This window comes from Cebus imitator, unplaced genomic scaffold (genome assembly GCF_001604975.1).
Source record: "Cebus imitator isolate Cc_AM_T3 unplaced genomic scaffold, Cebus_imitator-1.0 Scaffold177, whole genome shotgun sequence".
Classification (NCBI taxonomy): domain Eukaryota; kingdom Metazoa; phylum Chordata; class Mammalia; order Primates; family Cebidae; genus Cebus; species Cebus imitator.
This window is the reverse complement of record NW_016107492.1, coordinates 3,334,332-3,348,570: the sequence shown is the minus strand read 5'-3', so window position 1 is coordinate 3,348,570 and position 14,239 is coordinate 3,334,332. Positions and strand designations below refer to the sequence as shown.

Genomic DNA, 14,239 nt, shown 5'->3' with positions numbered 1-14,239 from the left:
TTTTTTTTTTGGTGGCGGGGGGAGGGCAAAACAGGATAAATTCAACCAAATCCAAGAAACCAGGAAATGGCTGGAACTACGGTTTAGAGGCAAAAGAATTGGAATTCCGCATATTTGGGACTTAGCTTTTCCTTCAGAAGTTTTTCCTTGTAAATAAACATCGGTTTTAGTTTCTGTTTGAAATATTTCAAGAAAAAAGACATATGATGAATTAGCATATGTATAAAGGAGTCATCTGGAAGGAAAGTGAAAAAAGTATTAAAGGTGTTAAAAATTGTTATGTACATATATTTATTTCTAAATTGTCATACTTGTTAGGAAAACATGCTTTGCCTTTGCCTTGTCTTATCAATATTTACCCCCTTCCAACTTGCTTTGTATTATAGACAAAGGGAACCTTTGCTCCATGGGGAAGGTAGGTGGGGCTAGGTGCAGGGGACAGCAGGGCATGCCTGATGTGGGAGCAAGCAGGTTTTTCTGCATGATAACCTTCCCCCTATTGGTGGGAGGGCAGCACCAGGGTGCCAGGCAGCCCTTCTCCGTGGACTTAGAGAAGTCAAAAACCTAAGGCAGCAACTTGCAATTTCTTCTAGTGAGGGAAGGGAAAGGGATTTTAATACCAACTGTCTGTAGTACCAAGATCTGAAAAGCCCAAATAGGCAAATTCTGACCCCCCCGCCCCACCCAGTCTCCTGTACATTCTTGATTCTTGACTTTGTTTCTCCTTTGACTTTTTAAAAATAACTTGCAAAGAAAGTATAAAAATATCTTCTTTTCTGAATAAATTAGATGTGGTATTGCCTTGTGAGGAGGGCTAGATTGATCTCTTCTGAGTCAAAAGGTACCAGAACTCCAACATTGCCCACCAGGGTGAACCTGACCTTTATAAGAGCTGACTTTTTAACTTTGTCTGTATAAATGCATATATACATTCTCTGTCTTCTAATCTAAGAGTATACAAAGAAGTTTCTGTAAACTTCAGTGGCCAGGGAATTTTCATTAAAGTACCCTGTAGCACCTGTACATAAAAATACACTGATTATTTTTATAGAATTTATAAAAATAGACTTAAAAACTAAATAGAATATAAAAATAAACATGAAAGGTACATTGAATACATATACAATGCTAATTTAAAACTATTTTAATTCCTAAGTGTATTGAATATATTTTTCAATACGGTGCATTACTTGTAAGATATATTCTCATCAAAATAATACATTGCAATGGTTTCTAACACGTATTTAATAAATCCTTTGTTTTAATCAACAACAGTCAATTGTAATATATTTTTAAGATTCTTTCCATACCTTCATTCTAAAGTGTTCATGAATATTAGATTTTCTTTATGAAAGCAGTAGTGTCAAATTTGACATTTTCCTTTTTTATGATTTTTGGAATATATGAAGATTTACAGGCAATTGCTACTCTAAATATTTTTTACAGAGAAGCTTAAAGTATTACAGAAATTCTTATTCAATTTGAATAATTTGGATTATTTCAAAGTTGTCTGTGAAGATTTTCACTCCAAGGATTTGTGGCATTTTTTTTGCTTGTCTTTTTCTAGAACTAGAGCCATCAATCTGAGACACAACATAAAAGCCAAATGGCTAAATGTGGTAGATTCCTTCCTGCTTTCACACTTATGCTCAGCTGAGCTGCAACCCAAATAGCAATTTTTCTCAATATCTAGGCATGTGTGCCAATCAGTATCCACTTGACTGTTTAATCAGACTCCATTTAGAATTCTTTTTCACTATTAACATTTAGCGCTTTTCTAGCAAAGCTGACTTCTCAATAACACCCTTCACATTTTTAATGAGTGATTCTTACCAGTAGTATTTAAAAAAAAAAAAAAAAAAACCTGAATATGCTATCTGGCAGCCTACTTTATAAAAGCCTGTATGTGAAAGAGAACATTCCCTTTGGCTATCTAAAATGTATACTCATTTTATTCATCATTTTGATGCTGCTCTTCAGAAGCATCCCTACCGTTCTCCTTGTAGCCCATCCCCAGGATGACCTCGGGGGCTCTGTAATAACGTGTCACCACATATGGAGTCATCATGAAGCTTGTGCCTGCTGTCCTGGCCAGTCCAAAGTCCAGGATTTTCAATGTGCAATCAGACTTGACTACAATGTTACTTGGTTTTAAATCCTAACAACAGGGATAAGGGAAAAAATTAAAAGCCAGCATCAAGTGAAACATGTTATTTTCATTGACTCAATCAATATAGCCATCTTGCAGTAGCATTGATGAGGTCCCCCTTGCCTACAGAGCCCTAGATAAGGCAAATGCTTACTGCTACAAATAAGTTAACTATTAGTTTTTGGATTTAAAAAAAATCCCCAGAAAGATTTTCAAACCCAGAAAGGAATTGTATTATCATTTACACAGTTTACACTAATCTTGGGAAGAGGTTTTAGAAAAAAAAAATATCATTTATTGTCTTCTGTTAGGTTTCTCCTTAGGACAATATAAATCAACTTATATATCATTTCTAGGCCTGACAGAAAAGGAGATCAGGGCAGCTGTGTTTATGCTACCAGAAACAACTATGGAAATGAATTGGCTTATTTCAGTTGTAAGTATGACCTCTGCCAATCAAGGAGCTGAAAGCATAAGGCTTCTAAGAAACGGTCTCAATGAGCCGAAACATAACATTCAACAAACTCAACTACAATATAACTAGAATTTCCTTCTACAACTAGTGAACTAGGTGCTAATTTTAGTATCAAATAAATGAGGAAGTATATTATGTTTGACCAATACCCCTGTATAAAGAAAATAATCTACAGTTACTCTTCCTCTTCTCTTAAAGCATTTTCATTGTAATCCTAGAGAAGGTATTCTTACCCTGTGAATAATTCCAGCAGAGTGGAGGTGCTTAATGCCACACAACATTTGGTACAGCAGGTAAGACATTCGCTCATGGTCTAATTCCATCTGGATCACTTGACATAAGTTGGCATCCATCAGTTCCATTACTAAATAACTAGAAGAGTAAATCCACAATGTTAGTTCCAGATCACAAGATCGATGAAGTCCTTTGATTTAGTCAGAATTCTCTCCTAACTCTGTACGTCTTCTGAACTTCCTAGCTCTGACTTTGACAGAATCAAGAATATGAAAATTTCCAGGTATTGCATGTGTGTTAGCTACAGGAACCCTACCATAAGGTTGCTAGTAGAAGCAGCATTTATTAGTGTGTGGTTCGTCCCCATAGATTTTTTACCTTAATTTTGCTCTCACTTTCCCTTGCATTCCCTCAACTATTTCTTGAGTACTATAATTACAAATAAGAAAAAAATTCAAGACAGCCTCTTCCATTAAATTCAATGCATCTGCGTTAAACACAAGGTGCTAGGGAACCACTTCCTCTCCTCCATCTGTTGTCACTACTGGTTAGACCCTTTGCACAAAATCAATGGCACTACAAAAATCAAAAGAGTAAAGATAATTTTCATGTCCCTTTTATTACTATTTCTTCAGGTGAATTAACTCACTGTAGAAAGTTCATGGAAACTATTAATAATCATAAATAAATAAGCCTTACCTGATTGACCAAGAGCATGGAACAACTAAGTATATAAAGCCACGAGGCCAAAAGGAGGCAGGATATCTTTCCAGTAAATAACACCACGAACACAATCTTCTCTACCTATCAATGGACCCCTTTCATTTACTGCCACCTCTTACCTCTTTTTGATCAGTACAAGGATTTCAACTCTCTCTCTCTCTCTTTCTCTCTCTCTCTCTCTGTGTGTGTGTGTGTGTGTGTGTGTGTGTGTGTGTGTGAGATCTTCCCTTGGACTGTTTGAGTGTTGTGCTATCTCTTCCTTCAGGAGTCTTGAGTTTTGTTACTTACACATCTTGGAACTCCTCCAGCGTTTTCTGGGGTGTGAAGACATTTAATAAACTAATGATCTGAAAGAGAGTGGAAGGGACAGAGGAAAGAGAGAAAGAAAAAAAGGAAAGAATGTATTATTTTAAAATTTTACTTCAACTCAAAGTCACTACTGCTATGGTGAAAATAGAGAAGCTGGAAAAATTTCTGGAACTGTCTCATAGATGATCTGTCTTAAAGTTAATAATGAAGCTAAAAAGCTCAATTCTTGAGCAGAAGAGTCAGAGAGATGCATAATTGTTACAATGCTTTCAAGTGTGATTCCTCGTGCCAGAATATAGGCCTTTGTGGGATTAAACAACAAAAAAAGAAATGCTATGTGAGAAGAGAGATGGCAGGAAAACACTCAATGAGACCTAGCAGTGAGATACTTCTCCAGATGAACAAAGTGGTGTTCTTCTTCATGATTTTTTGTGTTGGTACTTCTTTTTTTTACTTCTACCTCACATTCAAATATTACTTAAACTAATGCTCCAATAATATGTGTGGGGAAAGATGCATTCTAGAAGATATCAATGATGAATTTAGCAGAAAATTATTTAAAAGTTATGTAAATTCAGTTAGAAGCTTTTTGTTTCCTGCTTTATTTTATATATTAGCTAGTAAAGAAATTTACCTTCTAGCATAAGCAAATTTTGTAAAAACACTTTGTCACATTTCCAAATAGATTGCATACATCAATAACTCAAAATGGGCTTTCAACTAAATATTCTGTACTAACATACCAGTAGGAAATGAAAATAAAAACATAAAGATAACAATCTTATATTCACAATATAGTTGCAACTATTTTATAAAAACTGGATAAGTACAAGGTCAAGTACTTCAAATCACCAATCAATGAATTTCAGTAAACTTTATAAATGATATAAAAACATGTAGAGTAATAAACACAAAACAAAATTAGTTTAAACAGCTGAAAATTTGACTCAATTCTATGGAGTGCTTTATGCCTCAAGTAGTTTTAACTTGTTGAGAAATTATTGACAAAAAAGAATCACAGTACCATCCAATATTTTCTAGTATACATATTTATAGCAATAGTTGTAATATAGTGACATGCAAATTCATGAAGCATTCCACATTTAAAAATAAAACAAGATTATCTCTTCTAAAGCAAACTTGTAGTGTGGAATATTCATACAGAAATATAATTATTTTAAAATTATCTTTAAAACTTGCTATTAAAGGGCCATGTTATTGTGTATTCTCATAGCATCTCAGTGCCAGTGAGTGTTGAAAATGCCTATGAAGTCCATCTTTCATTGGAACATCTACAGTGTGTCCATTTCTCTAGGACTTTATCAATTTTATACAGTAATTTATTTCATTTTGATATTTGTTCAAACAAAAACATTGGAGACTGTGTATAGAGCACACATTACACCCACACAAACATTCACATGAACACTCCTTGAAAATGGAAAAACGCTAACCCAGATCATCTGGTGAACAAATAATCTAGATAATCTAAAAAAAACCTAGAAAATAGCATTATAATTTTAAATAAATCAAGATTTATCGTCCTAAAACATAATTTTTCAAGATCTATTCCCTACTGTAGGTTCTTATTTTCCCATTTCCTATGACCTTGATTTCTCACTTTTTACCCTTTGAGAATTTATCCTCTATCCTTCCTTTGCTCTCTTATAAATTCTAATTCCTACCAATAGCCAATTTAAAACATGCATCTGTAGGAGATTATCACAGCTATTTCCATTTTAATTCAATAGTTTCCAGATAGGAATCTAAGTTCTTTTATCCTATCACCTTGAGACACACAGATGTGAATCCATGCTTGTCAGGCCTCACAATCACTAGTTCCTAGAATTGAATATTTATTTTCTTTTTTTAAAATAAGAATTCTAATCTAATTTTCAGCTGATAAGAAATACAGATAACGGGATCAAACTAACACCATAAAGAAGTATTTTCTAAACAGATTTTCCTCACTATTATTAAAGATTAATGGGATTACTTTACCCTTCCTTTGCTTTCCACAGTATTAAGAGTTCTATATTCTTATTAACGTGGAATTTACACTTGGTTGCAAGTGAATTTCCTTTTCATAAAACATTCCAGAAATGTGTTTATGTAGACTTCTACATACATCCATACACAAATAAAAGGAAGGTAGCAGGTGGGATGCTATTTATAAACTATCACTGCAATCTGGAACTCTTTTTTAGGCTTCCTAAATATGAGACCTCAACATTTCAGTCTAGAATGGGAAGTATTATTCCCTCAAACTGGCCAAGTAAGTGGGCATTTCTCCACACTGTATTGCATTACAGGGTCTGGAATGAGGATGAATTAATTGCATGGAAAGTTTTCCATTGCTTGTATCCATTCATTTTCCATTGCCCATGTTATGTTCCATCCTCCCTGGTATAACAGAATGTATTGTATTGATCATGTGGCTAATCTTGCCCTTACCTTTATTTAACATACTGAAAGAACAAATTACTTTAGTATATAACTCTTTCTATTATTTCTGTATTCCTTTCTAGAAGTCTCATGTTTGTTGCATGGCCATATTAATTGTGGGTGTGCAGTTCATAAAATTTCCATTTCTTAGTGAGGTCTTTGCTGCTCAGCCTATTTAAAGGGCAAACCTACCCCACCAACACTGACCAGCATATTAAAATCTTCCTTCTTTGCTTTGCTTTGCTTTACTTAATAGAACCTACCTTCACCTGACATTTTACATATTGACCTATCTTATTGTGGATCTCCTTGTTCTTGCCAGTAGAGCAACAGCTCCACATGGATGGGGATTTGTCTGTTTTTTTCACCGCTGTGTCAACATCCAGACCATCTAGGTCTGTGCCTGGCACATTTTATTCATTCAACACATACATGTCAAAAGACCGAATTTAAAAATCATCAGGGTAGAGTAATAGAGGAAAAGAGAAATACTGTCATGGGGCCTGCATCTGCATATTTGCCTTCCAAATATCTTTCAACTTAATACTAATACATTTGTGTCTTCTCAGTGCCACTGGTAGATGGCTAGCACTAGGACAAGATCCATGGTTTATAAAACCACACTGGTAATGTGAGAACTTTGTGGGAAGTTATTATAGCTATTATACTTTATAATGATTTTACTTACAATAAAATTTTTTTTGATTTTTAAGAAAATAAAATTTTATTTATAATAATTCATAATTTATTATTATGTATTTATATGTAAAGTATATTCAATATATTTATTATAATTTATTTATTAATAAACATTTTCCTTAAAATAATGAATTATCCCCTATTTATTTTTACTAAGAAGTGGAGCACAGAAAGAATTCTACTGGTCTCAGCCTGTGATTGAAGGAGCCTAGATTCTGAAGTGTAGAAAGTCCTTTAATGGTCTACCCAGCTGAGTTCCGATGAGAAAAATCTCTTGATCCTGTTCTCAAGTGCTTTACAAATATGTGCTTGCATATTTGCCCAGCCCTGAAATAAAAAATGCCAACACAAAGTGGATTCACTGAACAATTGGAGGCCACTACTAGACTACAGCTGAAACAAAAAGGAGGTAACATGAATAAAACTCAAATGTTAGCAATTAAATCTAAATTATAAAGAAATGTAGCATGGTGCTTTGTAGGTTTTTTTTTTTTTTTTTTTTTTTTTTTTTTTTTTTTTTTTTTTTTTTTTTTTTTTTTTTTTTTTTTTTTTTTTGGTTTTGCTTCTCTTGCTTCTTTTTTGGAATGCATGAAACTCTCAATTTGGAGCAAGATAACCAAATATGGTAAATTTTCTAACTAGGGAAATATTTATAAAATTCATCACTTCCACCTCATATGGTTTTTAGGTGATTTTTAAGCAGAAAGCTACCATGAGGACAAGGAAATCAAATGTAGCATATTGGCAGGATAAACAATCTTAAGAGGCAGAAATATCAAAGGAAAGAAAGCCTTTCTTACTCAAGTACAGACAGATTTCTTTTTCCAGTCTCACAAACTCCCATTGCCAGAAATTTAAAAATAACAAAACTCACGTTTTTATGGTTCACACACTTCATGAGGACCAGCTCCCGGTATGCTCTCTTGGCATGTGTTTGGTTCTGAAAGGGTCTGCTGAGCTTCTTAATAGCCACATTTCTGTCAAGGACAGCATCATACGCGGCACTGCAGAGATCCAAAAGCAACTCAGAATTAAGAACACAAGATTCCTTAGAACTCTTGCCTACCTGACTAAGGATACAGGTAAAGAAAAGACTATTTTGGAACCTTACTCAGATACTGTCTGTGCTGGTCACATGCCAATCAGGCTGTAAGTAAAGATATGAGTAACTGCTACAAGAATATTCTACATGCTAGGAGGATGAAGAAGAGTTGAAGAAAGGGAAGCAGAAGGGAGAAGGAGGAGAAGAGGGCAAAGGAGAAGAAAAAGATCTTACTAAGAATATAGCACATAATTGCCTCATTAAGTGGGTGGAAAAAAGAAGTAAGACAAGAATTCAAATTTCCCACTAGCCATGTGACTATGACAAATCATTTAATCTCTCTGAGCTTGAATTTCTCATCTGTTAATATATGATATTTATTTTTTTATATCTATAAAACTTCATTGTTCTTTGGTTGTTTTAAATGAATATGTTTTCTTTACCCATTCATAAGAACCAGGTGTTTTGTTTGTTTTTGTTTTTTAGAAACAGAGTCTCACTATGTTCCCCAGACTGGTCTTGAACTCCTGAGCTCAAGCTAACCTCCTGCCTCAGCCTCCCTAGTAGCTGGGACTAAAGCCACATACCATGGCACCCAACTAAGAACCAATTTTTAAGGTGTGATGTTAATTGCCATAAAAGCACAGGTGGGTGGATGATCACAGTGCACTCTAACAATAACAAAGCTCAAAATAAGAAATGCAATCAGAGGGAGTTTTAGAAACATAAATAACTGCATTTAAATACCAAGACAAAAATAAATGCTATTCACATGTGAAGCTTTCAAATCAAGAATAAAAATTTATAATGCTTTGAAAAAGCAATCTAAATATTTGGTGCTATTTCTCTCATATGAATAGTACATGAGTTTAGAGATGAAATGAGAAAATGAGAGATGCCCTTTTTGCCATTATACTTAATGGTGGACTCACAAAATATCTGTGTCCCATCCCTGAGACTTTGAGTTCTGTTGGGTTTCGTCTTAGTTGCCAGGGGGAAATGCAAAACCAGAACCCACTACAAATGAACTACCAAATTAGAAGTAACATTGACCATTGAAGGCTCATGCCACAGAACTAGGAGCCAAAAATGGAATTGCTGTACTGTAAGACAATGATAGATTCACAAAATAAGGTTGAAAAAGTCTTAGAGTTCACCTGGTCCATACCTCCATTTAATAATCATTCCCCTCTAAAATATGTCCATGAAAAGTTTCACCAGCCTCAGCTTGCACACCTCCAAAAACATGGAAATCATTATATCCAAGCAGCTCTTTCTATTGTTGGGCAGCTTTGAGAATAGAAATGCCACCATTCTGATAAGCAGATTTATCTTTCTGCCATTTCCACTGACTACTGTTAGTCCTGCCTTCCAGGAAAACTCAAAAGAAAATGTTTCCTTTCTATTATTAACCATAATATATGAAATCTATTAAAAGGCTGCACACAATGCCTGACCTAGAGTATACACTCAGTAACTCTTAGCTTTTAGCATTTTTCACCTAAGTCTTTTCTTTCTTAAATTAAATATTACCAGTCCTCTACCACCACTTGTTGGAATGTGGTTTCAAGTCCCACCACCATCTGGTCAGTTTTCTCTGAATAAATTCATGTGTCAATATGCGCTGAAAATATGGATCCTGTACTAAATAAATATTGCTACTCTGGGTATAGAGTGTAACTGAAGATTAGGGTAGAACTAGTAACTCCTTCATTCATTTCTTTACTCATTCATTCAACAATCCTATTCTGACATAGTTAATACAGCTAAGTCTTTCCTGGATTTCTTTAATAATGACATCCCACACTATTTTTTTTTCACTTTTAAAAAAAATTTATTTTATATTAAGTTGCTGTGCAGAATGTGCAGGTTTGTTACATAGGATAATGTGTGACATGTTGGTTTGCTGCACCTATCAACCCATCACCTGAGTATTAATCCCAGCATGCATTAGCTGTTTTTCCTAGTGCTCTCCCTCCTCTGCTTCCTGGCCCCAACAGACCCCAATGTGTGTGGTTCTCCTCCCCGTGTCCACGTCTTCTCATTGTTCAGCTCCCATTTATAAGTGAGAACATGCAGTGTTTGGTTTTCTGTTCCTGTGTTAGCTTGTTGAAGATAATGGCTTCCAGCTCCATCTATGTCCCTGCAAAAGACAGGATGTCATTCCTTTTTATGACTGCATAGTATTTCATGGTGTATAAGTACCACATTTTCTTTATTCAATCTATCATTGATGGGCATTTGGGTTGATTCCACGTCTTTGCTACTGTGCTTCAATGAACGTATATGTGCATGTATCTTGATAACAAAATGATTCATATTTCTTTGAGTATATACCCCGTAATGGGATTGCTGGGTCAAATTATATTTCTGCTTCTAGGTCTCTGAGGAATGCCACACTCAGATTAATGATTAAGCTAATTTACATTCCCACCAACAGTGTAAAAGCATTCCTATCTGCAGCCTCACCAGCATCTTTTATTTCTTAACTTTTTAGTAATTACCATTATGAATGGCATAAGATGGTATCTCATTGTGGTTTTGATTTGCATTTCTCTGATGACCAGTAATGTTGAGCATTTTTTCATGTTTGTTGGCCACATAAATGTCTTCTTTTAAGAAGTGTCTATTCATGTCCTTTGCCTACTTTTTAATGGGATTGTTCTGTTTTTTTCTTGTAAATCTGTTTAAGTTTCTTGTAGACTCTGGATATTTGATCTTTATAAGATGGATAGATTGCAAAAGTTTTCTCCCATTCTATAGGTTGTCTGTTTGCTCTGATGATAGTTTCTTTTGCTGTGCAGAAACGCTTTAGTTTAATTAGATCCCATTTGTCATTTTTTGCTTTTGTTACAATTGCTTTTGCCTTTTCATCAGGAAAACTTTGCCCATGCCTATGTCCTGCATCGTGTTGCCTAGATTTTCTTCTAGCGTTTTCATTGTTTTGGGTTTTACATTTAAATCTTTAATCCATCTTGAGTTAATTTTTGTATAAGATGTAAGGAAGAGGTCCAGTTTCAATTTTCTGCATGTGGCTAGTCAGTTTTCCCAGCACCATTTATTAAATAGGAAATCCTCTCTCTCCATTGCTTGTTTTTGTCTGATTTATCAAAGATCAGATTGTTGTAGATGTGTAGTCTTATTTCTGAGCTCTCTATTCTGTTCCATTGGTCTATGCATCCTTCTTTTTTTTTTTGGTACCAGTACCATGCTGTTTTGGTTATTTGCAGTCTTATAGTATTGTTTGAAGTCAGGTAGTGTGATGTCTTCAGGTTTGCTCTTTTTGCTTAGAATTGTCTTGGCTATTGGGCTCTTTTTTGGTTCCATATGAAGTTTTAAATAGCTTTTTCTAATTCTGTGAAGAATGTCCATGGTAGTTTAATGGGAATTACATTGAATCTATTAATTACTTTGGGCATTATGGTCATTTTCATGATATTCATTCTCCCTATCCATGAGCACAGAATGCTTTTTCATTTGTTTGTGTCCTGATTTCCTTGAGCAGTCATTTGTAGTTCTCTTTGAAGAAGTCCTTCACATCCTTTGTTAGCTGTATTCCTAAGTATTTTATTCTCTTTGTAGCAATTGTGAATGGGAGTTCATTCATGATCTGGCTCTCTGCTTGTCTGTTGATGTATAGGAATGCTTGTGACTTTTGCACATTAAATTTGTATCCTGAAACTTTGCTAAAGTCACTTATCAGCATAAGGAGCTTTTGGGCTGAGATGATGGTGTTTTCTAGATATAGGATTATGTCATCTGCAAACAAAAACAATTTAATTTCCTCTCTTCTTATTTGAATACCCTCTATTTCTTTCTCTTGTATCATTGTCCTGGCCAGAATTTCCAATACTATGTTGAATAGGAGTGGTGAGAGAGGGCACCCTTGTCTTGTGTTAGCTTTCAGGGGGAATGCTTCCAGCTTTTGCCCATTCAGTAAGATAGTGGCTGTGGGTTTGCTGTAAATGGCTCTGATTATTTTGAGGTATGTTCCCTCGATACTTGGTTTATTGAGAGCTTTATTTAACATGAAGTGATGTTAAATTTTACTGAAAGCCTTTTTGAGATAATCATGTGGTTTTTATCTTTAGCTTTGTTTGATGTAATGAATTGCATTTATTGATTTGCGTATGTTAAAGCAGCCTTGCATCTGGGGATGAAACCAACTTGATTGTAGTGAATAAGCTTTTGAATATGTTACTGGACTCAGTTTGCCAGTATCTTATTGAGGATTTTTGCATCAATGTTAATCAGGGATATTGGCCTGAGTTTTCTTTTTTTGGTTATAACTCTGCCTGGTTTTGGTATCAGGATAATGCTGGCCTCGTGAAATGAGTTAGGGAGGAGTCCCTCCTTTTCAATTGTTTGGACTAGTTTCAGAAGAAATAGTACCAGCTCCTCTTTGTCCCTCTGGTAGAATTCAGCTGTAAATCCATCTGGGCTTTTTTTTGGTTGGTAGGCTATTTATTACTGCCTCAATTTCAGAACTCATTACTGGTCTATTCAAAGATTCAGCTTCTTCCTGGTTCAGTCTTGGGAGGATGTCTGTGTTCAGGAATTTATCTGTTTCTTCTAGATTTTCTAGTTTATTTGTGTAGAGGTGTTTATAGTATTCTCTGAAGGTAGTTCATATTTCTGTGGGGTGATATCTCCTTTGTCATTTTTTATTGTGTCTATTTGATTATTCTCTCTCATCTTCTTTATTAGTCTAGCTAGTGGTCTATCTATTTCATTAATTTTTCAAAAAAACAGATCCTGATTCATTGATTTTTTTGATGGATTTTTTTTTCTCAATCTCCTTCAGTTCTGCTCTGAGCTTGGTTATCTCTTGTCTTCTGCTAGCTTTGGAGTTTGTTTGCTCTTTGTTCTCCAGTTCTTTTGGTTGTGATGTTAAAGTGTCAATTTAAGATCTTTCTAGCTTTTTGATGTGGGCACTTAGAGCTATAAATTTCCCTCTTAACACCACTTTAGCTGCATCCCAGAGATTCTGGTATGTTGTCTCTTTGTTCTCATTGGTTTCAAAGAACTGCTTGATTTCTGCCTTAATTTCATTATTTACTCAGGAGTCATTCAGGAGCAGGTTGATCAACTTTCTCATAGTTGTGTGGTTTTGAATGGGGTTCTTAATCTTGCGTTCTAATTTCATTGTGCTGTGGTCTGGAAGACCATTTGTTATGATTTCAGTTCTTTTGTATTTGCCAAAGAGTATTTTACTTCTAATTATGTGATCAATTTTAGGGTAAGTGCCATATGGCACTAAGAAGAATATACATTCTGTTGTTTTGGGGTGGAAAGTTCTGTCAAAATCTATTGGGTCCACTTGATCCAGAGCTGAGTTCAAGCCCTGAATATCCTTGCTAATTTTTTGTCTCGACGACCTGTCTAATATTGACAATGGGTTGTTAAATTTCCCACTATTATTGTGTAGGAGTCTAAGTCTCTTTGAAGGTCTCCAAGAACTTGTTTTATGAAATTATGTCCTCCTATATTGAGTGCATATATATTTAGAATAGTTAGCTCTTCTTGTTGAATTAAACCCTTTACCATTATGTAATGTCCTTCTTTGCCTTCTTTGATCTTTGTTGGTTTAAAGTCTGTTTTTCAGAAACCAGGATTGCAACCCCTGCCTTTTTCTGCTTTCCATTTACTTAGTAAACTTTCCTCCATCCTTTTATTTTGAGCCTATGTGTATCCGTGCACAGAGGTTGGTCTCTTGAATATAGCACACTGATGGGTCTCATCTTTTTATCCAGTTTGCCATTCTGTGTCTTTGAATTAGGGCATTTAGCACATTTACATTTAAGGTTAATATTGTTATGTGTGAATTTGATCCTGTCATCATAATGCTGGCTGGTTATTTTGCAGACTTGTTAATGTGGTTGCTACATAGCGTCATTGTTCAGTGTACTTCAACATGTTTTTGTAGTGGCTGGTAATGGTTTTTCCTTTTCATATTTAGTGCTTCCTTCAGGAGTTCCTGTAAGGCAGGCCTGGTGGTGACAAATTCCCTCAGTATTTGCTTGTCTAAAAAGGCCAGATATAAAATTCTGGGTTAGAAACTCTTTTCTTTAAGAATGTTGCATGTTTCTTCAGGCTTGTAAGGTTTCTGCTGAGAGGTCTGTTGTTAGTCTGATGAGTGTCCCTTTGTAGGTGATCTGGCCGT

The 14,239-nt window shown here is 35.0% G+C and overlaps 1 protein-coding gene across 8 annotated transcripts in view; it reads right to left on the bottom strand.

Annotated features, from left to right (window-relative positions):
• The window catches only part of MAPK10 (mitogen-activated protein kinase 10), a 314,404-nt gene that overhangs the window by 80,414 nt on the left and 219,751 nt on the right, over positions 1–14,239 (bottom strand). For all 8 annotated transcript variants that reach the window (XM_017545154.2, XM_017545151.2, XM_017545153.2 and 5 more), the window contains exons 5-8: positions 7,909–8,038; positions 3,870–3,928; positions 2,858–2,996; positions 1,993–2,158 (exon numbers count right to left, since the gene is read on the bottom strand). In XM_017545154.2, coding sequence (XP_017400643.1) covers positions 1,993–2,158; positions 2,858–2,996; positions 3,870–3,928; positions 7,909–8,038 — 494 coding nt within the window. The remainder of the gene's footprint in view (positions 1–1,992; positions 2,159–2,857; positions 2,997–3,869; positions 3,929–7,908; positions 8,039–14,239) is intronic.